The sequence below is a fragment of the Papio anubis genome, chromosome 4, assembly GCF_008728515.1.
Source record: "Papio anubis isolate 15944 chromosome 4, Panubis1.0, whole genome shotgun sequence".
In the NCBI taxonomy this organism is placed as follows: Eukaryota; Metazoa; Chordata; class Mammalia; order Primates; family Cercopithecidae; genus Papio; species Papio anubis.
The window spans coordinates 142,728,074-142,755,662 of record NC_044979.1 but is presented as its reverse complement, the minus strand read 5'-3'; the positions used below and the strand labels follow the sequence as shown (position 1 = coordinate 142,755,662).

Sequence of the window (27,589 nt, the reverse complement as noted above, 5' to 3'; positions counted from 1 at the left end):
GGGATTACAGGCGTGAGTCACCATGCCCGGCTGAATTGTACATTTAAAAATAACTAAAAGAGGCCGGGTGCGGTGGCTCATGCCTGTAATCCCAGCACTTTGGGAAGCCGAGGCGGGAGAATCACAAGGTCAGGAGTTCGAGACCAGCCTGGCCAACATGGTGAAACCTTGTCTCTACTAAAGATACAAAAAATTAGCCAGGCGTGGTGCTGGGTGGAGGGTGCCTGTAATCCCACCTACTCGGGAGGCTGGGGCAGGAGAATCGCTTGAACCCAGGAGGCAGAGTTTGCAGTGAGCCGGAATTGCACCATTGCACTCCAGCCTGGGCCACAGGGTGAGACTCTGTCTCTAAATAAATAAATAAATAAATAAAAGAGGCTGGGTGCGGTGGCTCATGTCTGTAATCCTAGCATTTTGGGAGGCTGAGGTGGGTGGATCACCTGAGGTCAGAGGTTTGAGACCAAGGGTGAAACCCTGTCTCTACTAAAAATAAAAAAATTAGCCACGTGGTGGCGTGTGCCTGTCATCCCAGCTACTTGGGAGGCCAAGGCAGGAGAATTACTTGAACCAGGGAGGCAGAGGCTGCACTCTAGCCTGGGTGACAGAGCAAGACTACGCCTCAAAGAAAAAGTTATTATTGACTATAGTCACCCTGTTGTGCTTTCAGATACTAGGTCTTATTCATTCTTTCTATTTTTTTTGTTCCTTTTAACCATCCCCACTCCCTACCCATCCTCGCACTACCCCTCCCAGCCTGTGATAACTTTACGTCCTTCTACTCCCTATGCCCATAAGGTCAATTGTTTTGATATTTAGGTCCCACAAATAAGTGAGAATAATAAGTGGGATTACAGGCATGAGCCACCCTGCCCAGCCTCAGCTATTTTTTAAAACTTTTCTGTAGAGACGGGGATCTTACTATATCGCCCAAGCTGGTTTCGAACTCCCAAGCTCAGGCAATCCACCCGCCTTGGTCTCTCAAAGTGCAGGGATTACAGGTATGAGCCACTGCACCCGACCACCTGTGTGCATTTCATCTAATGCACCTTATGAGTGTACACGTGCATCTTTTTGGGTTGAACGTCCTCTATAGCTACCATTTGTCCCTCCAGATCCACTCTCAACCTTTTTCTACCTTGTTGTCTACACTGGAGGCCAGCATGTGAACACTACCATGTCATCTGGCTTCAGGGCCCTGTGGATTCTGGTTGGGTTTGGCCAATGAGAGCTGAGACCAAGCAGGCCTCCCCTTAAGGGGTTGTTGAGTCCCCCAAGTATGGAAATAAAGAAAAATTCTGAGTTCCTTCAAGGAAAATTCCAGGCATCTGGGAAGCCCTGAGCACTATCTTGATAAGCAAGATGATAATAGTAGCCTAAAACAATAGCCAAGGGGTCAGGCGGGGTGGCTCACGCCTGTAATCCCAACACTTTGGGAGGCCGAGGAGGGTGGATCATGAGGTCAGGAGTTCGAGACCAGCCTGGCCAGCATGGTGAAACCGTCTCTACTAAAAATACAAAAATTAGCCGGGCATGGTGATGGACACCTGTAGTCCCAGCTACTTGGGAGGCTAAGGCAGGAGAATTGCTTGAACCCAGGAGGCAGAGATTGCAGTGAGCCGAGATTGTGCCACTGCACTCTAGCCTGGGTGACAGAGCGAGACTCTGTCTCAAAAAAAAAAAAAAAAAAAAAAGCCTAACTAATGGAGAGAGGAAAGCACCTGTTTGCATTTGGATGCTCTTGGGGCTTATTTCTTGCCAAAATAATTGGATTGTGTTTTACTGATCATTTGTTTGTGCGCATATCAGTATAGTCATGGGAAATTAGAATTCGAGAAACTGATATTCTTCTTTTTCTTTTTTTTTTTTTTTGGCCAGGCTGGTCTTGAACTCCTGACCTCAAGTGATCCACCTCGGCCTCCCAAAGTGCTGGGATTACAGGTGTGAGCCACCATGCCCAGCCTGGAGAAACATTGTTTCAATGAAGGTAAATGACATGGAGGTCCAGGTTCCCTACAAATGTAACTTATTTTGCCCTCTGGACAGAGGCCTTACGTAGAATATGCCATCTCCATTGCATAACGGATTGCTGCTTTGCTCATTCAACATTATAATTTGATGGTTCTGGTAACGCACAGCTGCAGTCTGGTTGTCTCTTGATGCCCCATGGTCAAGTGCTTAGTCTCCACCAGGACCCTGTGGCATGCAAAGAGCTGCATTTTGAATCATAAATGTGCTAAAGAATGGGGCTTTTGTTCTATAATCCTCGGCATCTCCACTGTGGCAACAGCCTTTCTTTTCTTTCTTTCCCTCTCCTTTCCTCCCCTCTCCTACCCTCCTCCTCCCTTCCTTCCTTCCATCCTCCCTCCCTCCCTTCCTCCCTTCCGTCCTTCCTTCCCTCCCTCCCTCCCTGCCTTCCTGCCTTCCTGCCTTCCTGTCTTCCCGTCTTCCCTCATTCCTCCCGTTCTTCCTTCCCTCCTTCCTCTTTTCTCTTTCTTTCTTTCCAGACAGGGCCTCACTCCAACCCCCAGGCTGGAGTGCAGTGGTAAAATCACGGCTCACTGCAGCCTCCACTTCCTGGGCTTAGGTGATCCTCCCCGCTCAGCCTCCCGAGTAGCTGGGACTGCAGGCACGTGCCACCACACCCAGCTAATTTTTTGTATTTTTTTGTAGAGAAAGGATTTCCCTATGTTGCCCAGGCAGGTCTTGAACTCCTGGGCTCAAGCTGTGCTCTCATCTCAGCCTCCCAAAGTGCTGGATTATAGGCGTGAGCCACCATGCCTAGAGCTGCAGCTTTTCTATTAGAGCGTGCCAGAGACTCCACGTACCATTGTTATCTCTAGCACCGTGGCATGTTCTGTGGGTATATGTGGCATTGTGGGATATAACACATAATGTGTCTTTAGGCAGCAGGGCCATCTGGAGCACACCAGAACCTGCTGCAGAGCTCTCTCTCAATCAAAGGAACACCAAAAACTGCCATCCTAGGCTGGGTGTAGTGACTCATGCCTCTAATCCCAGCACTTTGGGAGGCCGAGGAGGGTGGATCTCCTGAGGTCAGGAGTTTGAGACCAACCTGGCCAACATGGTGAAACCCCTGTCTCTACTGAAAATGCAAACAATTAGCTGGGCATGGTGGTATGCACCTGTAATCCCAGCTACTCGGGAGGCTGAGGCAGAAGAATCTCTCGAACCTGGGAGGCAGGGGTTGCAGAGATCTTGCCACTGTACTCCAGCCTGGGCAACAGTGCAAGATTCTATCTCAAAAAGCAAAAACAAAAACAAAATCAAATGCCATCTGGAGCCAGGCATGGTGGCTTACACCTCTAATCCCTGCACTTTGGAAGGCCAAGGCTGATGGATTGCTTGAGGCCAGGAGTTCAAGGCCAGCCTGGCCAATATAGCGAGACCCTGTCTCTATTTTTAAAAACTTACTGCTGGCCTAGAAGTCTAAAAGAAAAATCATTAAAAAAAAAAAAAACCTAAATAGATAAATAAATAAAACTGGCCTAGCATGGTGGCTTATGCTTGTAGTCCCAGCACTTTGGGAGGCCGAGATGGGCAGGTCATTTGAGGTCAGGAGTTCGAGATCAGCTTGGCCAACATGGAGAAACCCCATCTCTACTAAAAATACACAAATTACCTGGGCGTGGTGGTGGGCACCTATAATCCCAGCTACTCTGGAGGCTGAGGCAAGAGAATTGCTTGAATCCGGGAGGTGGAGGTTGCAGTGAGCCAAGATTACACCATTGTACTCTAGCCTGGTGACAGTGAGGCTCTGTCTCAAAAAAAAAAAAATGTCTTGCGAGAACAGGGAAAGGAGACTGGCTTTGGGTTTTTATGGTGGTTGGTGGGTGCAAATGGGTGAGGGTTTGTGTGCGCTCAGGGTCTTGTGTGGTTTAAACCTCCCCTTGGCAGCAAAGGAGGGAGCACTGAGGCTTCTTATCAATTTCCCCAGGTGTCAGTCACAGGGGAAGAGGGAAAATGATACTTAAAAGCCTTCAGCACTATATAAGATTTGGCCAGGCGCGGTGGCTCACACCTGGAATCCCAGCACTTTGGGATGCTAAGGTGGGTGGATCACTTGAGGTCAGGAGTTCAAGACCAGCCTGGCCAACATGGTGAAACCCCGTCTCTACTAAAAATACAAAAATTAGCTGGTCATGGTGGTGCACACCTGTAGACCCAGATACTCGGGAGGCTGAGGTAGGAGAATCACTTAACCCTGGAGGCGGAGGTTGCAGTGAGTTGAGATCGTACCATTGCACTCGAGCCTGGTGACAGAGGAAGACTCTGTTAAAAAAAAAAAAAAAAAGATTTAAAAATAGAACAAAGCCAGGCATGGTGGTTTACACCTATAATCTCAGTGCTTTGAGAGGCTGAGATGGGAGGATTGTTTGAGACTAGGAGTTTGAGACCAGCCTGGACAACATAGCAAGACAAAAAAATAAAAATAGGCTGGGTACACTGACATGACTGTAATCCCAGTGGGAGGCCGAGGTGGGAGGACCACTTGAGACCAGGAGTTTGAGACCAGCCTGGGCAACAAAGTAAGACATCATTCTCTACAAAAAAAAAAAAAAAATTGCCAGGCATGATGGTGTGCACTTGTAGCCCGAGCTACTAGGGAGGCTGAGGTGGGAGGACGGTTTGCACCTAGGAGTTTGAGGCTACAGTGAGCTATGATCATACCAGGTGACAGAGCCAGACCCTGTCTCTGAAATAAAAATAAAATAAGACCAAAGTGTGTTGCCTATTCTCACACCCCTCAATACTTAACACAAAGCACTTTTTTTTTATTTGTTTGTTTTTTAAGACGGAGTCTTGCTCTGTTGCCCAGGCTGGAGTGCAGCGGTGTGATCTTGGTTCACTGCAGCCAACCTTCTCCTCCCGGGCTCAAGCGATTCTCCTGCCTCAGCCTCCCGAGTAGCTGGGTTTACAGGTGCCCACCACCACTCCCGGCTAATTTTTGTATTTTCAGTAGAGACAGGGTTTTGCTATGTTGGCCAGGTTTGTTTTGGACTCCTGGCCTCAAGTAATCCGCCCGCCTCAGCCTCCCAACGTGCTGGGATTATAGGTGTGAGCCACCATGGCCATGGCCGACCTGTTTACCAGTTTACTATAAAGGGCATTACAAAAAATGCAGAGGAATGGCCAGATGCCAAGGCTGATAGGGCAAGTTTTATGGGAAGGGGTGGAGCTTCCATGCCCTCTCTGGGCATGCCATCCTCTCTGCACCTCCACATGTTCAGCATCGAAGCTCTCTGAGTGCTGTCCTTTTTTGTTTTGTTTTGTTTTTTTGAGACAGAGTCTTGCTCTGTTGCCCAGGCTGGAGTGCAGTGGCATGACCTCAGCTCACTGCACCTTCACCTCCTGAGTTCAAACAATTCTCCTGCCTAAGCCTCTCCACTAAATTGGGTCCACAGGCACACCCCACGATGCCTGGCTAATTTTTTTATTTTTATTTTTAGTAGAGACGGGGTTTCATTATGTTGGCCAGGCTGGTCTCAAACTCCTGACCTCAGGGGATCTGCCCACCTCGGCCTCCCAAAGTGCTGGGATTACAGGCATGAGCCACCATGCCTGGCCCTTTTTGGGTTTTTTGGAGGCTTCATTTCATAGGCATGATGTACTGAATCATTGGCCATTGGTGATGAACTCAACTGCCAGTCCCTCTCCCTTCTCTGGAAGTCAGCAGGTGTAAACGTTCTAACCCTCTAATCATATGGTTGGTTCACCTGGCAACTAGCCCCCACATCCTGAGGCTACCCAGGAGCCCACCCAGGAGTCACCACATTAGAACAAAAGATGCTCCTATCACTCAGGACATTACGGAGATCTTAGGAACTCTGTGTCAGGTAACAGTCAAGTATCAAATATTAGAACTAAAGATTCTCCTAGTGCCCCCATCTACAAAGGTTTTAGAAGCTCTGCCTCAGGAACCAAGGGCAGGAACCAAATATATATTTCTTATTATATAACAATATCACAAGCAGTTAAACATCAAAAAGGGAGTCAAGGCCAGGCGGGGTGGCTCATGCCTAGAACCCCAGCACTTTGGGAGGCCGAGATGGGAGGATTGCTTGACCCCAGGAGTTTGGGACCAGCCTGGGCAACACAGTGAGACCTTGTCTCTATAAAAAATTAAAAGATTAGCGTTGTGTCATGGTGTGCATCTGTAATCCCAGATACTTGGTAGGCTGAGGTGGGAGGATTGCTTGAGACCAGGAGTTCGAGGCTGCAGTAAGGCATGATTATGCCACTGTACTTTAGCCTGGACAACAGAGCAAGACCCTGTCTCAAAAAAATGGGTGGGAGGAGTTAGACTATTATACTTAGTATCAGTGTCAGTTCAGGTTCTGTATGCCATAACCTGACACAAATGTGGTATTCTGTTTTCTTTCTTTTTCTTTTTTTTTTTTTTTTTTTTTTTTTTTCTGAGGTGGAGTCTCTCTCTGTCCCCCAGGCTGGAGAGCAGTGGCATGACCTGCAACCTCTGCCTTCCAGGTTCAAGCATTCAAGCCATTCTTCTGCCTCAGCCTCCCAAGTAGCCGGGGGGACTACAGGCACATGCCACCGCACCCAGCTAATTTTTGTATTTTTAATAGAGATGGGTTTTCTCCATGTTTGCCAGGCTGGTCTCAAACTCCTGACCTCAAGTGATCCTCCTGCCTTGGCCTCTCAAGCAGATGGGATTACAGGCACCTGCCATCATGCCTGGCTAATTTTTGTATTTTTAGTAGAGATGGGGTTTCACCATGTTGACCAGGCTAGTCTTGAACTTCTGACCTCAAGTGATCTGCCTGCCTTGGCCTCCCAAGTGCTGGGATTACAGGAGTGAGCCACCGTGCCTGCCCATAGGTGCTGTCGATGCTATTCCCTTCACTTGGAACTCACTTCCTCACCTGGATGCCTTTTTCTCACTTGCCCCCTCTTGTCCTCCTGCCTTCTCAGCTGAGAAGACTTCCCTGACTTCCTTCAGACCCTAATACCCCAGGCAACGTTGTTTCCCCATCCTGGGGCCACCCTCAGACCCCCGGCAAAGACACTCTCCTTGGCCAAACTCCAGCCAGGCTCTTCTGAGCCTTTCTTGGCTGGGCCTCAGCCTTGGCCCATAAAGACTTGAACAAACACAAACCTCGTTTCCAGCCGCTCAAGGTTGCATCCCTAGGATGGCCCCTGTCCCTCGTAAAGTGCCTGCCTGAGAACGCTCAAGGTTGCCAGAAGTTACAGTTTGTTCCAACAACACAGGACGAGAGGATCCCTGTGTCCCAGCCTCCGCGGGAGGGCAGGAACCTAACTTTGATAAGCACGTTAGCAAACCCAGATGGTTTCACGTGGACCAATGCCCGCTTCATGCTTTTTCACTCCCCGATCCTCCTGAGCCCTATCCACCCTCTCCCTTTTCCATGTTTCTCCTTTTCAAAAAATGTATTTATTTATTTATTTTTGAGACAGAGCCTTATTCTGTCGCCCAGGCTGGAGTGGCAGTGGCGTGATCTTGGCTCACTGCAACCTCCACCTCCTAGGTTCAAGCTATTCTCCTGCCTCCACCTCCCAAGTAGCTAGGATTACAGGTGCACACCACCATGCCTGGCTAATTTTTTGTATTTTTAGTAGAGATGGGGTTTCACCACATTAGCCAGACTGGTCTCAAACTCCTGACTTCAAGTGATCTGCTTGCCTCAGCCTCCCAAAGTGCTGGGATTACAGGTGTGAGCCACTGTGCCTGGCCTTTAAATTAATTTTTTTAGAGACAGGGTCTTGCTCTGCTGCCCAGGATGGAGTGTGGTGGCACGACTGTAGCTCACTGCAGCCTCAAACTCCTGGGTTCAAGTGATCCTACTTCAGCTTTCCAAGTAGCTGGGACTACAGGTGTGCACCACCACATCTAGCTAATTTTTAATTTTTTGCAGAGATGGGGCGCCACTATGCTGCTGGTCTTGAACTCCTGGCCTCAAGTGAATTCTCCCACCTTGGCCTCCCCATGTGCTAGGATTACTGGTGTGAGCCACCACGCCCAGCAAACCTGCAGAACTTTCAGCTGCCATCAACCTGTCCCTGGTGGCTACTGGTGCTACCTTGAGACAGAGAGCAGGGATGGAGGGAGGGTTTTGGCCAGATGAGTTTGATGGAGCTGATCTACTCAGTGTGAGTTGCCCCTGAGGCAGGGGCCTCGGTTTTCACCTGGAAATGAAGGCACGGTCACCCACTCCCAGAGGTAGTGGAGGGAGAAGCTGAGGTGACCAGGCTGGGCCAAGCTAGAGCCCTCAGAAGTGGCAGGAGGTGAGTGTGGCTAAAGGGAGACAGGGTCATTAGGAACACAGTCAGGTAAGCACAATCAGGAGAGCAGAGGGGGAGACTTCTGTCTGGAGGGGCAGACCTGCCGCCTGCCCCAGGCTTGTCCCCCAGCTAGTGCCTGCCCCGAGCCCCATCCCTGCCTTCTCCCTCATCACACTCCAACCTCGCCTCCTCCTGAGCAGGAGTCAGGCTCTCAGTTGCCATAACAACTGGATCCCGGCAGTAAAAATAGTAACTAATTTTTTATTCAACTTCTTTTGCTCTTGGAGAAAAAGAAAATCCATTTCTAGGCTTGAGTTTCACTTCGGGGGTCCCCTCTGGGGCCCTAAAGATTCCACTGCCAAGGTCTGCTTGAAGGTCAACAGCAGGCTGGGGCCAGGAAGAGGGCGGCAGGCCGTGGACGCTGGACAGGCCCAGCCCCAGCCTCCTGGGAGCTGTGGGTACCAGTGGCTGCCTGGACCTGGCTGGGGCAGAGGTGTCGCTGGTACCTGGGGACAGGTGTGTCCCGGTGCAGTGGACAGTGAGGTCTGGACCTGCGGGGTCAGAGCAAGGGCCATAGAGGTCAAGGTCAGGGCAGACGCCATGGTATGCAGGATTTGACTTTGCTTACTACTTCTGTGTGACTTCCATCTCCTGGAGGTCTGAGAAATCACCAGAGCAGGAGTTCTGTGTCGGGAAATCAGCCCAGAGCCCAGGTGGGCTCCAGGGCAGTCCTGCCCCCACTGGCCCTGTGACCTTGGGAAGGTCCCCAGACCATGAGCCTCAGTTTCCCTCATCAGCAGGAGGGGATAGGAGGCACCTGTCTGTCCTACCCCAGGTCTCACTTGTTTCGTGACTTGTGATGCACAGCATCCCAGCTGGGACACGCAAATGCAGATGCCAGACGCACAGCGGAAACAGGGCTTAAAGAATGTGACTCCTCCTCACTATGCACCAATGCCTAAAAAGTCATTTCTTCTGTTTCATTTCCCTCCTCCTCCTCTTCCTCCTCCTCCTCTTTCTCCTCCTCCTCCTCTTCCTCCTCCTCCTCCTCTTCCTCCTCCTCCTCTTCCTTTTCCTTCTTCTCCTCCTCCTCTTCCTCTTCCTCCTCTTCCTCTTCCTCCTCTTCCTCTTCCTCCTCCTCCTCCTCTTCCTCTTTCTCCTCCTCCTCTTCGTCCTCTTTTGCTTCTTCTTTCTTCTTCTGTTTTTCTTTTTGAGACAGAGTCTTGCTCTATCACCCAGGCTAGAGTACAGTGGCACAATCACTGCAGCCTTCACCTCCCTGGTTCAAGCGATTCTCATGCCTCAGCCTCCCAAACAGTTGGCATTACAGGTGTGTACCACCACCCCCAGCTCATTTGTTTTATTTTTAATAGAGGTGGGGTTTCACCATGTTGGCCAGGCTGGTCTGAATCTCCTGACCTCAGGTGATCCACTTGCTTTGGCCTCCCAAAGTGTTGGGATTACAGGCGTGAGCCACTGCGCCTGGCCCTTGTCTTTTTTTTTTTTTTTTTTTTTGAGACAGAGTCTCACTCTGTCACCTAGGCTGGAATGCAGTGGTGCCATCATAGCTCATTGCAGCCTCCAACTACTGGGCTCAAGCGATCTTCCTGCTTCAGCCTCCTGAGGAGCTGGGACTATAGGCACATGTCACCATGCCTGGCCAATTTTAAAATTTTTTGTATAGATGGGGTTTCACCATGTTGCCAAGGTTGGTGTTGAATTCTTGGCCTCAAGCAATCCTTCTGCTTTGGCCTCCCAAAATGCTGAGATTACAGGCATGAGCAGTGGCTTGCCCTGACTGGCTTAAAAAAATAGATAGATAGATACATCGATAGATAGATAGATATGTGAGGCTGGGACGGAGGCTGAGATCCTGGAGGCAGAGGTTGGAAAACCTGGAGTTCTCATGTCCCAGGGTGGAAGAGTGTCTCGGCTCCAGGAGAGAAAGAGACCATTTACCACTTTCTTTCTTTCTTTTTAGATGGAGTGTCACTCTGTCACCCAGGCTAGAGTGCAGTGGTGTAATCTTGGCTCACTGCAACCTCCGCCTCCCGGGTTCAAGTGATTCACCTGCCCCAGCCTCCCGAGTAGCTGGGACTTATAGTCCCACAATGGTCTCAATCTCCTGACCTCGTGATCCACCTACCTCGGCCTCCCAAAGTGCTGGGATTACAGGCGTGAGCCACCACGCCTGGCTGCATCTGCCACTTCTAATCCATCATCAGGGTGGTCTGGTGGGCTTTGCCTCCTAAGCATTCCTGACCCCTCTTCTGGTCCCCAGCTCAGCCATCCCCCATCCCACCCCCTAGCCCTCAGCCCTGCCATGGCCTCTGACGGCATCTACTTATAACCCTTTGGTCCTCCCCAGTGGGAATGCCAAAATAAATTAGATGGAGTCAGCAACACCTGTAATCTCCACACTTTGGGAGGCTGAGGCTGGCGGATCACCTGAGGTCAAGGGGTTAGAGACCAGCCTGGCCAATATGGTGAAACGCCATCCCTACTAAAAATACAAAAATTAGTTGGGCATGGTGGTGCATGCCTGTAGTCCCAGCTACTTGGGAGGCTGATGCACGAGAATTGCTTGAACCTGAGAGGCAGAGGTTGTAGTGAGCTGAGATGGCGCCACTGCACTCCAGCCTGGGTGACAGAGTAAGACCCCATCTCAAAAAAAAGAAAACAAGATGAAGTCCTTTGTCTTTTTCCCACTTCTGGTCCTAGCTCCCTGGGGGCAGGGGGAGTGGGTGGGGTTATCTTCTGAATGTTCAGCAAGATCTCAAATAAAGCATTGCTATATTAATAAAAAGGAACAGGGGCTGGGGCTTGGGAAGGAGGGTGAAGTGTGCGTGCAAAGGAAGGGCCTTCAATCTGTGGACCAATCCTTGGGTTCCCCAGGTGCGGCTGGCATGTCTTTGGCATGGAAGGCTTCTTCCCTCCATCAGCCCCCAAGGGTTCCAAGCCTCCCATAGGGTGACTGGTTTTCCAAAACCTAGAACCTGGCCCAGGTCTCCTAAGGGAGAAAGTTGCAAGTGACCCTGTCGGGGGGGGGGTCACCAGGGTCCTCAGAATCATGAAGTCTTGGGGGAAGAGGGTTTTCCTGGAGCCCCTGACCCCTTCCTGGGCAGGTCCCATAGGGTCCCTCGCGCCTCGCAGGGACATGGCAATAGGGAGCGGGGTGGTGGGGGGAGCAAGCAAGCCACAGGTAGGCGGTAGGTGGGGGCCCAGCTACACTGGGGACAATGGGCGCAGTGTCCCCTGTCCCTCCAGCCCAGCCGAGGCCAGCAGCCCTTCTAGCCCTGGAGGCCTTTTTCTTCTCACTGGAAAAAGTACTGGTGGAGGACAGCCGGGGGAAAAAGGGGCTGGATTGGGAAGTCCCCTATCCACTTCCCACTCCTTCTACCCCCTACTGACCCCACTTTTCAGTCCCCCTACCCTCAGGTCCCCCACTCCCCACCAACCCTCCCACTTCCCACTCCCTCCACCCGGAGATTTTGAGCCGATTGAGATTTGATTTCTGATTTTGACTTTCGGAAGTTCTTTTGATTGATGACCCTTTGATTTTGACTTTTGATTTTTCTGATTTTGATTTCTGGATGACTTTTGATTTCTGATGATTGAGATCGATTCTGGATTTCTTTTCGGATTTCGATTTCATTTTCGACTTCGAGATTTTGAGCCTGATTTCTCCTGATCTTTGATTTTAGTTTTGACCTTTGATTGATTGAGATTTCTGATCTTCTGAGCCTTTTGATGATTTTCTGAGCCCTTTGATGATGATTTTCGAGCCTGGATTTGATGACTTTTTCCCCCAGCAGCACGGGGAGGGCAAGGCCGGGGCCACGCCTAAGGCTCAAGGATAAGTGGCCAAGACGCCAGGACCTCTGCCCTGGCCTCTACTCCCATGCCTCTACTCCTCACCTCCCCCACTCTCCGCATCCCCTTATCTCCTACTGACCCTCCTCCACCTCTAAATGGAGGCGCGGGTCAGGAGTGGGAGGGGCTGGCCCAGGCGACGCCAGCGGCGCGGCCCCCGAGCCCCCCAGCCCCTGTCCCGTCTGCTTCTGCCCGCGAGGCTCCTCCTGCCCCCGGGCCACCATCTGGCTCTGGCTTATGTCGGCGGCTCCGGGCGCCTGCAGCTCCGGCTCGGGCTTGGGCTCCGGCTCCGGGCGCGGACCAGGTCCCCTTGGCCCCCGCCGCGCGCCCTCCAACCTGCTGCTGCGGCCGCCGCGCCCCCCAGGCTCTGCCAGCTGCCTGCTCTCTGAGCCCGAGGCCGGATTCCCATGGAAGCGCCGAGATGTTCGCCCCCAGGCTGCTGGATTTCCAGAAGACGAAGTACGCTAGGTGAGCGGCGGCTGCGGGGGTCCGCGGGGAGGTAGGGAGGGACGCGCGGCGGCGAGGACCGCGGGAGCCACCTTGGTACTCGGGCCCCGCAGCCCGGAGCACTCGAGGGGATCAGCGGACCCCTGACCCCCGCCCGAGAAAAGCAGGACCCAGGCAGCCTCGTCTTGGCGCTGGGATGGAGTAACCGGGATGCCCGCGCCTCCTCGCTGGGTGCTGTTGGACAAGTCGCTTCACTTATCTGAACCTCATTTCCACGTTTGCAAAACGGGGATTATGCGAGTCCCCGTGTCCTGGGTCCCCGTGAGGATTAAGCGAGCTGGCACTTGCAAAGCACTTTGCACAGCGCCTGGAGCCCAGCCAAGTTACGCTCGGGCAGTTACGCTGGGTCTCTCTTGGGCACTCTTGTTCATGGCAAAAGGCATTGGTACCACCTCTGTCCACCCTTCCAGCAAGTCGGAGGAAAGAGTAAGTGCTCTTTTCAGATGAAGAAACTGAGGCTCAGGAGGGGAGGGGGCACCTGTACATCCAAGTCTTTTCATAGTGTGAACTCCGTGGTCCCCTCAGAACCTCGGTCTCGTCTGTAAAATGGTGATAGCAGCAACTGTGAGAGCTGAATAGAAGTTAGGCTCCTGTTGCTCGAAATTCCAGTGAAGAAGGTGGGTGTGGGGAGGGGGTTTCTCCTTATTACATATCTTTAAGATTTTTTGGGGCGGTGTGCTTGCCTGGAAGCTGGCATGAAAAACCCCTCCTAAAGTTGCTCCTCGGTCCCCAGTGGTCTTTGGGGAGCACAGACTGTTCTGGTGGGAGCAGCCCCCGGGGCCTCTTTGGAGGGGGCACCAGGCTGTCCTCCAGGTCACCTTTCCTCCTCTGCCACCGAGGGTCTCCTGCCTTCGTGAACAGAGGGGCCTGGTGTGTGCTGAGGCTCCAGTGGATGGTGAGTGGGAGATGGGTTGGCAGTATTTTTCCTACTCACATCAGTGTGGCTTATTACTTGCAACTGGTTGTTGAGAGTCCCCTGGTGCCCCTGAAGTCTCATCAGTGTGGCTTATTACTTGCAACTGGTTGTTGAGAGTCCCCTGGTGCCCCTGAAGTCTCTATGAGTTCTGGTCAGATTGAGCACAGCTTAACAACAGAAGCTCAAGGCTAGAATGGTGTCCAGAGTAGGGAAGGCTAGGGGACAGGATGGAGCCCTTCCTTCCCCCTCAGTCTCACCCTCTCTTTCCCCCAGGGGACATCATGAGTCTATCTTTCCTAAACTTGGGGAATCCCACCCGGGAAGGTGATGCACTTGGGAAGGACTTGAGGATGAGTTCCTGCAGATTTGCTGTTGGCCAGATTGTGGAACTGGACTGGACTTACCTTTTTTTTTTTTTTTTTTTTTTTTTTGAGATGGAGTCTCCCTCTTGTTGCCAAGGCTGGAGTGCAATGGCATGATCTCGACCCACTGAAACCTCTGCCTCCTGGTTTCAAGCGATTCTCCTGCCTTAGCCTCCCGAGCAGCTGGGACTACAGGCACCTGCCACCATGCCTGGCTAATTGTTTGTATTTTTAGTAAAGACGGGGTTTCACGGTGTTAGCCAGGATGGTCTCAATCTCCTGACCTTGTGATCTGCCCGCCTCGGCCTCCCAAAGTTCTGGGATTACAGGCGTGACCCACTGCCTCCCGCCTTTGTTTTTTTTTCTTTGAGACAGGGTCTCTCTCTCTCACTCAGACTAAGGCTGGAGTGCAGTGGCACAGTCATGGTTCACTATGGCCTCAAATTCCTGGGCTTGAGCGATCCTCCTGCCTCAGCCTCCAGAGTAGCTAGGACTCCAGGTGTGGACCACCACCATACCCAGATAATTTTTGTATATACATATTTTTTTTGAGACGGAGTCTCACTCTGTTGCCCACTCTGGAGTGCAGTGGCATGATCTCAGCTCACTGCAACCTCCGCTTCCCAGGTTCAAGTGATTCATCTGCCTCAGTCTTCTGAGTAGCTGGGACTACAGGCGCCCGCCACCATGCCTGGCTAATTTTTGTATTTTTAGTAGAGGCGGGGTCTTGCCATGTTGCCCAAACTGGTCTTGAATTCCTAGGCTGAAGAGATCCTCTCACCTCGGCCTCCCACAGTGGGTACTTGGACTTGTAAAGGCTGACTCCAGGGAATTTTGTGAGACGTAAGTTGGTGAACTGTTCACGGGAAAGGGAGAAACCCTGGGTTGAAGGCTGCCAACATGGACACGAAGGGAAGGAACTCTGAAGTCTCAGCAACCAGCCCGGTCCTGTCCCACACCTGCTGTGTGACCTTGGTAGATGTCTCAACCTCTCTTGACCCCAGCGGGTTGATTTGTAAAGTCAGGAGAGCTGGTCTAAATGGTCTCTAGATTTGGACAGTTATGCTGGCTGCTCTGGAATTAGAATAGGGATCTGGAGCTGGTCAGTCTTTCATGCTTGGGCCAATGCAGCTTCTATGGGTGACGGGACCAGGGAGAAAATGGATTGCGTGGATTAGTTCTATTTCTGTTCCCTTCCTCATTGTGCAGTCCTTACAACTGTACGGTCTGCAAATTAGGTCCGTAATAAAGGCTTATTGATTAAGTGATTTTTTTTTTTTTTTTTAAAAGATAGGATCTTACTCTTTTGCCCAGGCTAGAATATAGTGGTGTGATCATAGCTCACTGCAGCCTCAAACTCCTAGGCAAACATGATTCTCCTGTCTCAGCCTCCTGAGTAACTGGGACTACGGGTGTGCACCACCATGCCTGGCTAATTAAAAAAAAAAAAGTATTTGTACAGATGGGGTCTCACTATGTTGCCCAGACTGGTCTTGAACTCCTAGGCTCAAGTGATCCTCCTGCCTTAGCCTCTGGAAGTGTTGGGATTATAGGCATGAACCCCTGCACCCAGCTGATTGAATGAATTTAATGACATAATCCAGGGCTGTCCATGAGAAATATACAAGCCACAGATGTGGCTTTATTTTATTTATTTAGTTTTGAGATGGAGTCTCACTCTGTCACCCAGGCTGGAGTGCAATGGCACAATCTCAGCTCACTGCAACCTCCACCTCCCAGGTTTAAGCGATTCTCCTGCCTCAGCCTCCCGAGTAGCTGGGACTACCGATGCCTGCAACCACACCTGGCTAATTTTTGTATTTTTAGTAGAGGTAGGGTTTCACCATATTGACCAGGCTGGTCTCGAACTCCTCACCTCAAATGACCCACCCACCTCGGCCTCCCAAAGTGCTGGGATTACAGGTGTGAGCCACCATGCCCGGCCAGCTTTAAATTTTCTAGTAGACACTCAGTTTAATGTGTGCTTGATATTCCATCTTGTTATAAGAAGGTAAAAATAAACAGGTAAAATTATTATAATTTTTAGAATATATTTTAGTTTACTCTTTATATGCAAAGCATTATTATATCAACATGCAATGAATATGAACACATTATTTACGAGATATTTTACATTTTTTCACCACAAGTCTTCAGCATCTAATGTGCATTTTATACTTACAGCCAGTCTGAATTTGGACTAGTCAATTCCAAGTACTCAGTAACCGCATGTGGATTGTGTCTACCATATTGGTATCTTCTGTGGTGAGAGATGAGTATTCCAAATTAAATGCTGTGTGACATTGTAAAAAATGCTCTCTTCTTGGAGTCTCTGTTTCTAGGGCCAGCTAACCCCTAGGTTCTAACCTAGAGTCTTTGATGTAAGTAACCACCTGGTCACCTGGAATGGTTTTTGTACACCAAGAAACATTCGTATCATAAAGCTGTAAGAATTAAGACAGTATCGTGTTGGTGCATGGTTGGGCCAATTGACCAGTGGATAAGAATAAAGAGGCCTGAAATAGATTTATGCATGTAAAGGCATTTTAAGCTGTATGTGGTAGCACATGCCTGTAATCCTAGCTACACCTGAGGCCAAGGCTGGAGGATCACTTGAGGCCAGGAGATTGAGAACACTCTGGGCGACATAGCAAGACCCCATCTCAACTTTTAAAAAGGTATTTTATTTTTACCAAAGATGGTGTTGCTGATAAACCTAGGCAAGGATGGTCTATTGGATAAATGGTACTGAGACGATTCACTATTCAGATGACAACAGTGGAACAGGAACCCTACCTCACACCATACAGAAAAGGCACTTTCAGAGGGATGAAAGATGTAAATGTGAAATAAATAAAAAAGTTGAAAACTTTGAGAATCTGTAAAAGAATAACTTTTGAACTTTGGGGTAAGTAAAGGTTTCTGAAGGCACATAAAGTACAAATCATAAAAAAAAATTGATGAACTTGGCTACATTAAAAATTAAGTTTCAGCCTGGGCAAGGTGGTTTATGCCTGTAATCCCAACATTTTGGGAGGCCGAGGTGGGAGGAGCGCTTGAGTCCAGGAGTTCAAGACCAGTTTGGGCAACATGGTGAAACCCCATCTCTACAAAAAAATACAATTAGCTGGGCATGGTGGAGTGCGCCTGTAGTCCCAGTTACTCAGGAGGCTAAGGTGGGAGGCTTGCTTGAGCCTGGGGATCGAGGCTGCAAATGAGCTGAGACTGAGTCCCCACACTCCAGCCTGGGTGACAGAGGGAGACCCCGTCTCAAAAAAAGAAAAAAAAATTAAGTTTCTGTTAATCAAAAATGCCATGAAGAAAGTAGAAGACAAGCCACAGTGTGAAGGACATATTTGCAACACATTTAACCAACAAGTAATTAATATCCAAAATATAGAGAGAATAAGAAATAGCAAAAGACAACCCAATAGAAAGTGTAAAAGACATGGACAGGGATTTCTTGGAAGAGAACACAGGTGAGCATGTGAAGAACTGCTCCCTCTCAGTGGTAACCAAGACAATGTCAAATGAGATACCACTTTCATATCCAGTGCATAAGAAGCCTAACTGTCTGGGTGCAGTGACTCATGCCTGTAACCCCAGTGCTTTGGGAGGCTGAGATGGGAGGATCTCTGGAGTCCAGGAGTTTGAGACCAGCCTCGGCAACAAAGTGAGATCCCTGCCTCTACAAAAAGAAAAAAATTAACTGGGCATGGTTGTGTGCCTGTGGTCCCAGCTACTCAGGAGGCTGAGGTAGGAGGATCCCTTGAGCCCAGGAGTTCAAGGCTGCAGTGAGCTATGACCGCGCCACTGCACTCAAGCCTGGGTGATAGAACAACTCCATCTCTAAAAAATACAATAAAATAAAAGGCAAAATGTAAATGTAAGATGAATAACTATAAAAATTTAAAGTCCAAAGTAGTTCAGTAAAACCGAAATATTTTATGAAAATGAGATTGAGGCCAGGTGCGGCGCCCCATGCCTGTAATTCTAGCACTTTGAGAGGCCAAGGCAGGTGGATCACCTAAGGTCAGGAGTTTGAGACCAGCTTGACCAACATGGGAAAACCCTGTCTCTACTAAAAATACAAAAATTAGCCAGGTGTGATGGCAGGCGCCTGTAGTCCCAGTTACTCGAGAGGCTGAGGCAGGAGAATTGCTTGAACTCGGGAGGCAGAGGTTGCAGTGAGCCAAGATCTTGCCACTGCACTGCTCCAGTCTGAGTGACAGAGTGACACTCCGTCTTAAAAAAAGAGAGAGAGAGAGAGACTGAATCGCACGAAAATGAAACCACTCAGGCCGAGGGTTCAATGTCCATCTAGTTGCCAGCGTAAAGAATTGGAATCTGGTTTTATACAAGTCAAGTGTTGCCCAACACCTGCAGGAGTTCAGGAGTTGTAGGAATGTGTTGATATTGATGGTGTTTCCAGCTGCCGTGTGCACCTGTTGGAAGTAGCCAAGGTGGTGCTGACCAAGACAATTCCCCGCCCTCCTGGAGCCACATTCTTCTGTGGGAAGCATACAACAGATAATAACTATGTGATAACACTTCAGATAAGAATATGGCCAGCTGAGGTGGGGAGCTGTAGGGATTGAGGAAACAGGGATTAAGATGCCTTCTTTGGCTGGGTATGGTGTCTCATGACTGTAATCCCAGTGCATTACTTGAGGCCAGGAGTTCAAGACCACCCTGATCATTATATCAAGACCATGTCTCTAAAAAACCAACCAACCAAGCAAAAAAACAAACAAAAAAAGGCCAGGTGTGGTGGCTCAGGGCTGTAATACCAACACTTTGGGAGGCTGAAGTGGGCAGATCACTTGAGGCCAGGAGTTCAAGACCAGCCTGGCCAGCATGGTGAAACCCTTCTCTACTAAAAATACAAAAATTAGCCAGGTGTGGTGGTGGGTGTCTGTAATCCCAGCTACTTGGGAGGCTGAGGCAGGAGAATTGCTTGAACCCAGGACGCGGAGGCTGCGGTGATCCGGGATTGTGCCACTGCACTCCAGCCTGGGCGACAGAGCACGACTGTCTCAAAAAAAAAAAAAAAAAAGATTCTCATACAGAGCACGCAACCGAGATCCCCATATGTGCAGTTCACAATAGGGTTCATGCTCTTATGAGAATCTAAAAAACAAACAAACAAAAAAAGGATGCCTTCTTGGTAGTACTGACTGTGAGGAAATGCATGCAGAGTGCTATACAGTAGATGCCAAATAAACAATGGACTGATACCATGCAGTGTTGGGGCAGTGGCCGCCCTGCCCTTGCCTGGGGGGAGCTGTTCTTTCAGCACCAGCAGGTCTCCGCGTGTTTCTTTCCTCCTTGACTGAACAGCTGAGTTGACGAATATGCAGGGAGAAATAGGAATTGAGATTTGCCTGGAAACCCCACTTCATCAGCAGTGCAGAAACGCATCTTCACATTCATCCAGGCACAGCCCACCCTTCCAGGCTTGTCCCAAGTCCCGGGCCTTTCAGGATCCTTCAGGAATGAGCAGGCGATGGCTCCACAGGTCCTTCAGCTTTGCACATATCTCCCCAGCCAGACTGCAAGCCACTCAGAGCAGGAGTGGGCTGGGGCTATTCAAACCCTCTTTTGTCCCCTAAGGGGCCAGCGTGGTCTGGCATGTGGTGGGCATCCCTGGCTTGTCCACTACCCACAGCTGGTTAGTTGGTTAATTGATGCATTCACAAACCTTGCATCAATGAGGCCGGGCAAGATGGCTCATGCCTGTAATCCCAGCACTTTGGGAGGCTGAACTGGAAGATCACTAGAGCCCAGGAGTTCAAGACCAACCTGGGCAACTTGGTGAAACCCTATCTCTCCAAAAAAAAGGCAAAAAATTAGCTGGGCATGGTAGCACGTACCTATAGTCCCAGCTACTTGGAAGGCTGTGATGGGAGGATTGCTTGAGCCCAGGAGTTTCAGACCTGTCTGGGCAACATAGCAAGACCCTGCGTGTATAAAAAATTTAAAAATTAGCCAGATGTGGTGGCTCACGCCTGTAGTCCCAGCTACTTTGGAGGCTGAGATGGGAGGATCACCTGAGCCTAGGAGATTGAGGTTACAGTGAGTCATGATGGTGCCACTGCATTCTAGCCTGGGTGACAGACGGAGACCTTGTCTCAGGTGGTGGGGTGGGGAAGAATGAGTTGGGCTAGTTGCTGGATGGGCAGAAACCACAGGTGTCCATGACAGGACAGAACAAGCCTCGGAGGTTGCAGCATGCAGGTGGGCTCTTCAGGATGAATAGGAGTGTTCCAGGGTGAGGGAAGGACATTGAAAAATGAGGGCATGGCGGGGTGAAGTGCAGGAACCCAGGGCAGGGTCTGGTGAGGCTGCAACACAGGCTGGGTGTGGAGAGGATACTGAGCCTGGTCCCAGCGGGCCCCGGGCACACCCAACCACTGTTCCATGGGCTCTATGGCACCATTAACCGCTTTTAAACTGAGGGCAGCATGACTTGGGCTCCAGAGGGAAGAAAATAAAGGGACGGAAGCTACTTTCGAGGCTGCCATCACAGTTATCAAGGGAGTAGCTCTCGGGATTCCAAGGATAGGGTTGCAGGCGGGCTGGAGCTGCAGGTGCCTCGTGGGGTCAGGGCTGCCCTTCACCTCCTGTACTGTGAGAGTTGCCTATGGACATCAGGCCCCTAGACCCACAAACCCTTCAGGGCACTCTCTTATGCAATGAGATCAAAATAAGGAAATTTAGGCTGGGCACTGTGGCTCATCCCTGTAATCCCAGCATTTTGTGAGGCTGAAGCGGGTGGGTCACCTGGGGTCAAGAGCTCGAGACCAGCCTGGCCAAGATGGTGAAACCCTGTCTCTACTAAAAATGCAAAATTAGCCGGACGTGGTGGTGCATGCTTGTAATCCCAGCTACTTAAGAGGCTGAGGCACAAGGATTGCTTGAATCCGGGAGGCGGAGGGTGCAGTGAGCTGAGATCACGCCACTGCACTCTAGCCTGTGGGGCAACAGAGTGAGACTCCAACTCAAAAAAAAAAAAAGTTAGCTTTAAAAAGGAAGGAAATTCTGGCACACGTGGCAGCCTGGATGGACCACGAGGACATTCATTATGCTAAATGAAATCAGCCCCAAGGGGACAAATACTGTATGATTCCACTTATCTGAAGTCCCTCGAGGAGTCAAATCCATAGAGACAGGAAGTGGAGTGGTGGCTGGCAGAGGCAGGTGGGGGTGGGCAGGGAATGGGGAATTAGTGTTTAATAGGGACAGGGTTTCAGTTTTGCAAGATGAAAAGAGTTCTGGGAATGAATGATGGTGACGGTGGTATAAGAAGGTGAATGTAGGGCTGGGCACAGTGGCTCACACCTGTAATCCCAACACTTTGGAAGGCAGAGGCAGGCAGATCACCTGAGGTAGGGAGTTCGAGACCAGCCTGACCAACATGGCAAAACACCGTCTCTACTAAAATTACAAAATTAGCCAGGCGTGATGGTGCATGCCTGTAATCCCAGCTATTCGGGAGGCTGAGGCAGGAGAATCGCTTGAACCCAGGAGGCAGAGTTTGCAGTGAGCTGAGATTGCGCCATTGCACTCCATCCTAGGCGACAAGAGCGAAACTCCATTTCTCTCTCTCTCTCTCTCTTTCTCACACACACACACACACACACACACACACACACAAAAGAAGGTGAATGTAATTAATGACAGCAAATTGTATGCTTAAAAATGGTTAGGATAGGACATTTGATGGGTGTTTTACCACAGTGAAAAAAATTATTCTAAAAATACCTAGCCGGAAATGGTAACGTAGGCAGGTCATTTGTTAAATATGAAAGAGGAGATGGGGGGAAAAGGAAATTTAACACTGATGCAAAATTGTGATCAAATTGTCTTAGCTTGTTCACACTACTCTTATAAAATGCCATAGTACTGTTCAGCCATAAAAAGACTGATATTCTGGCCGGGCACAGTGGCTCATGCCTGTAATCCCAGCACTTTGGGAAGCTGAGGTGGGCGATCAGATCAGGAGTTCGAGACCATCCTGGCCAATATGGTGAAACCCCGTCTCTACTAAAAATACAAAAATTAGCCGGGCGTGGTTGTGGGTGCCTATAGTCCCAGCTACTCGGGAGGCTGAGGCAGGAGAATCACTTGAACCCGGGAAGAGGAGGTTGCAGTGAGCAGAGATTGCGCCACTGCTCTCCAGCCTGGCAACAGAGTGAGACTCCATCTAAAAAAAAAAAAAGACTGAGATTCTGTCATTTGCAACAACATAGATGGAAGTGGAGATCATTCTGTTAAGTGAAATATGCCAGGCACAGAAAGACAAACATTGCACGTTCTCACTTATTTGTGGGATTGAAAAATCAAAACAATTGAACTCTGGACATAGAGAGCAGAAAGATGGTTACCAGAGGCTGGGAAGGGGAGTGGGCAGGTGGGAAGGAGGTTGGGATGGCTAATGGGTACCAAAAAATAGTTAGAATGAATGAATAAGGCCTAATATTTGATAGCACAGCAGGGTGAGTATAGGTGATAATAATTCAACAATAACAATTTTATTTGAGACAGAGTCGAGAGTGCAGTGGTGTGATCTCGGCTCACTGCAACCTTCACCTCCCAGGCTCAAGTGATTCTCCTTCCTCAGCCTCCCGAGTAGCTGGGGTTATAGGTGTGCGCCACTGTGCCCAACTAGTTTTTCTATTTTTAGTAGAGACGGGTTTTGCCATGTTGGCTCAGCTCACTGCAACCATCTTTTGTACAAAAGAATACAAAAATTAGTTGGCCGTGGTGGTGAAACCCTGTAGTCCCAGCTTCTCTGGAGGCCAAGGTGGGAGGATCACCTGAGCTTGGGAGGTGGAGGCTGTGTGAGACGTGACTGTGCTGCTGCACTTTAGCCTAGACTAGCTGGCTTATAAACCACAGAAATTTATAGAACCTAAAAATAATTTTGGAAAGAAAAAAAACACAAAAATTTATTTCCTACAGTTCTGGAGGCTGGAAGTCAAGATCAAAGTGTCAGCACAGTCAGATTTGTTCCCAGGTGGTAGATGGTAGACTTCTTACAGACTCACGTGGCAGAAGGAGCTCTCTGGCCTCTTCTTCTAGGGGCACTAATCCCATTTGTGAGGGCTCCACCCTCATGACCTTGTCATTTTCCAGAGGCCTGGCCTCCTAATACTATCACATTGAGGAGTGAGGATTTCAACATGTGGGTTTTTTTTTTTTTTTTGTCAGTGTCACTCAGGCTAGAGGGCAGTGGCGCGATCTCGGCTCACTGCAACCTCCGCCTCCCAGGTTCAAGTAATTCTCCTGCCTCATCCTCCCGAGTAGCTGGTACTACAGGTGTGTGCACCACCATGTACAGCTAATTTTTGTATTTTAGGTAGAGATGGGGATCCCCCCGAGGCTGGTCTCGAACTCCTGGCGTCAGGTGATCTGCCTGCCTCAGTCTCCAAAAGTGCTGGGATGACAGGTGTGAGCTACCACACCCGGTCTCAAGGTGTGGATTTTGAGATGATGCCAACATGCAGTTCATAACACTTGCACAGAGTTTGATATGGTTTGGATCTGTGTCTCTGCTCCAATCTCCTATTCCCCGATGTTGGAGGCGGGGCCTGGTGGGAGGTGATTGGATCATGGGGACGGTTTCTCATGAATGGTTTAGCAGCATCCCCCTTGGTTGAGATAGTGAAGGAGTTCTTGTGAGATCTGGTCGTTAAAAAGTGTGTAGTGACTGGGCGCGGGGGCCCACACCTGTAATCCCAGCACTTTGGGAGGCCAGGGCAGGCAGATCACCAGGTTAGGAGATCGAGACCATCCTGGCTAACACGGTGAAACCCCATCTCTACTAAAAATACAAAAAATTAGCCAGGCGTGGAGGCGTGCCCTGTAATCCCAGATACTCACGAGGCTGAGGCAGGAGAATCGCTTGAACCTGGGAGGTGGAGGTTGCAGTGAGCTGAGATCACACCACTGCACTCCAGCCTGTGCGACAGAGTGAGACTCTCTCAAAAAAAAAAAAAAAAGTGTGTAGTACCCCTCTCCCTTCCTCCTGCTTCTCCCATGCGAGGCACCTGCTGCCCCTTTGCCTTCCACCATGATTGGGAGCTTTCTGCGTCTTCCCCAGGAGCAGAAGCCACCACGCTTCCTGTGCAGTCTGCAGAATCATGAGCCAATTAAACCGCTTTTCTTTTTATTTTTTATTTTTTCGTTTTTTTTTTTGAGACAGAGTCTTGCTCTGTCACCAGGCTGGAGTGCAGTGGCACGATCTCAGCTCACTGCAACCTCCACCTCCCGGTTCCAGCGATTCTCCTGCCTCAGCCTCTGGAGCAGCTGAGATTACAAGCACGCACCACCACACCCAGCTAATTTTTGTATTTTTAGTAGAGACGGGGTTTCACCAAGTTGGCCAGGCTGGTCTTGAAGTCCTGACCTCAGGTAATCGGCCCATCTCGGCCTCCCAAAGTGCTGGGATTGCAGGTATGAGCCACCACACCCAGCCTAAACTGCTTTTCTTGATGAATTACCCAGTCTCAGATATTTCTTTCTTGTAGTGCGGCACAAGCCTGTCGTCCCAGCTACTGGGGAGGTGGGAGGGTCCGTTGAGCCCAGGAGTTCGAGACTGCAGTGAGCTATGATTGCACCGCTGCACTCCAGCTTCGGCAACAGAACCAGACCCTGCCTCTAAAAATAACAAGAAAGAAAGGCCAGGAGGATTATAGGCCATGCGGTGTACTTCGTCTCACTGGGAGATATCTGGTAGACCTGCCTCCCGTAGTGCTAGGTTGATCCATGGGGGCTGTAAGGTAACCCCTGGGATGAGAGATCCTGAGGTCCTATTCACCATCCTGTTACTCAGCAGCCTCTCACCTGGTGGTCTTGGCATCCATTGGTTATCATTGTCTGAATCCTTGTTTCACTCACGTGGTTGCAATTTTATGCTTTTTCAAGATCCCCCCCTTAGTGAAGACTCTGCACCCCCACCTCCCTTCAGCATCACTGGACTCAGCTTTTTAAAGTACTTGGATTTTCATTATTATCTTAGGTAAAGCCAAGGTTTCATTTCTTTCAGAGAAAGGCCGCAGAAACAAATTGATCAGTATGTGTTTGGAGCATGGCTATTCTTAGGATGCATGGATGGTGTTTCGACTCTGTGAAGCTCCTGGGATTGTGTGCACAGGGTGGGGTGGGTGTGTGTGTGTGTGTGTGTGTGTGTGTGCATTTTGCCCCAGAGAGGTGTAGGTCTCCAGAGGAATCTTCTCTGAGCAGGCAGCTGCTTTACATAGCAATGAATACCGAATTCTGGTCTTTGGGAAAGGAGTTGGGCTGGAAACTGGCTTGAACCTATTTCAGAGCTCTCTGCTTTGGAATTTTCATTCCTCTGTCCTGGAGGAAAGAAGGAAAGGGGCTGGGTGCGGTGGCTCACACCTGTAATCCCAGCACTCTTTGACGCCAAGGCAGGCGGATCACTTGAGCTCAGGAGCTGGAGACCAGTCTGGGCAACATGGTGAATCCCCATCTCCACTAAAAATACAAAAGTTAGCCAGGTGTGTTGGTGCACACCTGTAATCCCAGCTACTTAGGAGGCTGAGGCAGGAGAATCGTTTGAACCCTGGAGGTGGAGGCTGCAGTGAGCCAAGATTTCACCACTGCACTCCAGCCTGGGTGACAGGGTGAGGTCTCCAAAGGAAAGGAAGGGAGAAAGGGGAGGGAAGGGCCGGGTGAGGTGGCTCATGCCTATAATCCCAGCACTTTGAGAGACCAAGGCGGGTGGATCACGAGGTCAGGAGTTCAAGAACAGCCTGGCCAACATGGTGAAACTCCGTCTCTACTAAAATATACAAATTAGCTGGGCATGATGGAGGGTGCCTGTAGTCCCAGCCACTCCGGAGGCTGAGGCAGGAGAATTACTTGAACCTGGGAGGCAGAGGTTGCAGTGAGCCAAGATTGCGCCATTACACTCCAGCCTGGGTGACAGAGCAAGATTGTCTCAAAAAAAATAAAAAGAAAGAAAGGGGAGGGAAGGAAAGAGAGAGAGGAAGAAGACGAAGAAGAAAGAGGAGGAGGAAGGAAGAAGGAAGAAAAAGTAAAGGGAAAGAAGAAGGAGAGAAGGAAAGAAAAAAAAGAAAAGAGGAGGAGGAAGAAGGAGAAGGAGAGGGAGAGGGAGAGGGAAGAAAAGAAGAAAAAGAACAAAGAACATCCTGGCTAACAGAGTGAAACCCCATCTCTACTAAAAATACAAAAAAAAAAAAAAATTAGCCGAGCATGGTGGCAGGACCCTGTAGTCCCAGCTACTTGGGAGGCTGAGCCAGTAGAATGGTGTGAACCTGGGAGGCGGAGCTTGCAGTGAGCTGAGATCGCCCCACTGTGCTCCAGCCTGGGCAACAAAGCTAGACTCTGTCTCACCAAAAAAAAAAAAAAGAAGACGAAGAAGTAGCAGGGTTCAGCAGGACCCAGAGAGACTGTCTCTCGTATTCTGAGCTCTGCGATGGCACACTGGACCCATGGCCACTGGCCGGGGTTGGACTATTTTGGTGGAGAATGGCCATTCCAAGGCCTCCTTGATCTTCCACCAGTCCTTTTGCAGGAATACTAGGAGTGCTGAGAGGGTTGAAAAATGGAGAGCATCGACCACTCCGGAGCCTGCTCCACAGATCCAGCGTGGGGTGAGCTGACCAGGTCATGCCTCTTGGTTCCAGCAGGAGGGTGGGCTCTCCCCTGGCTCCCCTCATCTCTGGAACTAGAGCCACCTTTGCTCCCTCCAAGTGAGCCCAGGGCTAATGTTTCCCTGGGGTCGAGGGAGGGATGGGAAGGATTTGCTAATATCTTTCAGAATGGATTCCAATTTTTTTTTTCTTGCTCTGTTGCCCAGGCTGAAGTGCAGTGGTTTGATCATTTTTTTTTTTTTTTTTTTTAAATTTTTTTTTTGAGACGGAGTCTCGCTCTGTCACCCAGGCTGGAGTGCAGTGGCCAGATCTCAGCTCACTGCAAGCTCTGCCTCCTGGGTTCCCGCCATTCTCCTGCCTTAGCCTCCCGAGTAGCTGGGACTACAGGCGCCTGCCACCTCTCCCAGCTAGTTTTTTGTATTTTTTAGTAGAGACGGGGTTTCACCGTGTTAGCCTGGATGGTCTTGATCTCCTGACCTCGTGATCCGCCCGTCTCAGCCTCCCAAAGTGCTGGGATTACAGGCTTGAGCCACCGCGCCCGGCCCAGTGGTTTGATCATAGCTCACTACAGCCTCAAACTCCTGGGCTCAAGCCGATCCTCCCTCCTCAGCCTCCCCAGTATCTGGGACTACAGGCACGTGCCACCATACCCAGCTAATTTTTACATTTTTTGTAGAGAGGGACTCTTGCATGTGGTAGTGTGCACCTGTAGTCCCCAGCTGTTTGGGGAGCTGAGGTGGGAAGATTGCTTGAGCTCGAGTTCAAGACCAGCCTGGGCAACATAGTGAGACCCCCATCTCTACAAAAAATAAACAGAAAATTAGTTGGGGTTGGTGGCATGCACCTATAGTCCCAGCTACTCAGGAGGTTGCGGTGGGAGGATCACTTGAGCCCGGGGGTTTGAGGCTGCAGTGAGCTGTGATCATGCCACTGCACGTTGAGTGACAGAGCAAGATCCTGTCTCAAAAAATAAAGTAAAATAAAATAATCAGTCAACAACAGTGATT

At 50.0% G+C, this 27,589-nt stretch overlaps 1 protein-coding gene across 5 annotated transcripts in view; it reads left to right on the top strand.

The window, feature by feature from the left end:
• Positions 1-1,909: 1,909 nt before the first annotated feature.
• Positions 1,910-27,589, top strand: part of MMD2 (monocyte to macrophage differentiation associated 2) — a 74,691-nt gene continuing 49,011 nt past the window's right edge. For 2 of the 5 annotated variants that reach the window (XM_017956574.2, XM_003895683.2), the window contains exon 1: positions 12,377-12,621. In XM_017956574.2, the coding sequence (XP_017812063.1) occupies positions 12,575-12,621 (47 nt within the window). In that variant the 5' untranslated portion in view covers positions 12,377-12,574. Of the gene's footprint in view, positions 1,985-12,376; positions 12,622-12,648; positions 13,087-27,589 lie in introns of those variants that run through there. The other 3 variants (XM_009202545.4, XM_009202547.4, XM_031664917.1) reach the window with 3 other exon arrangements.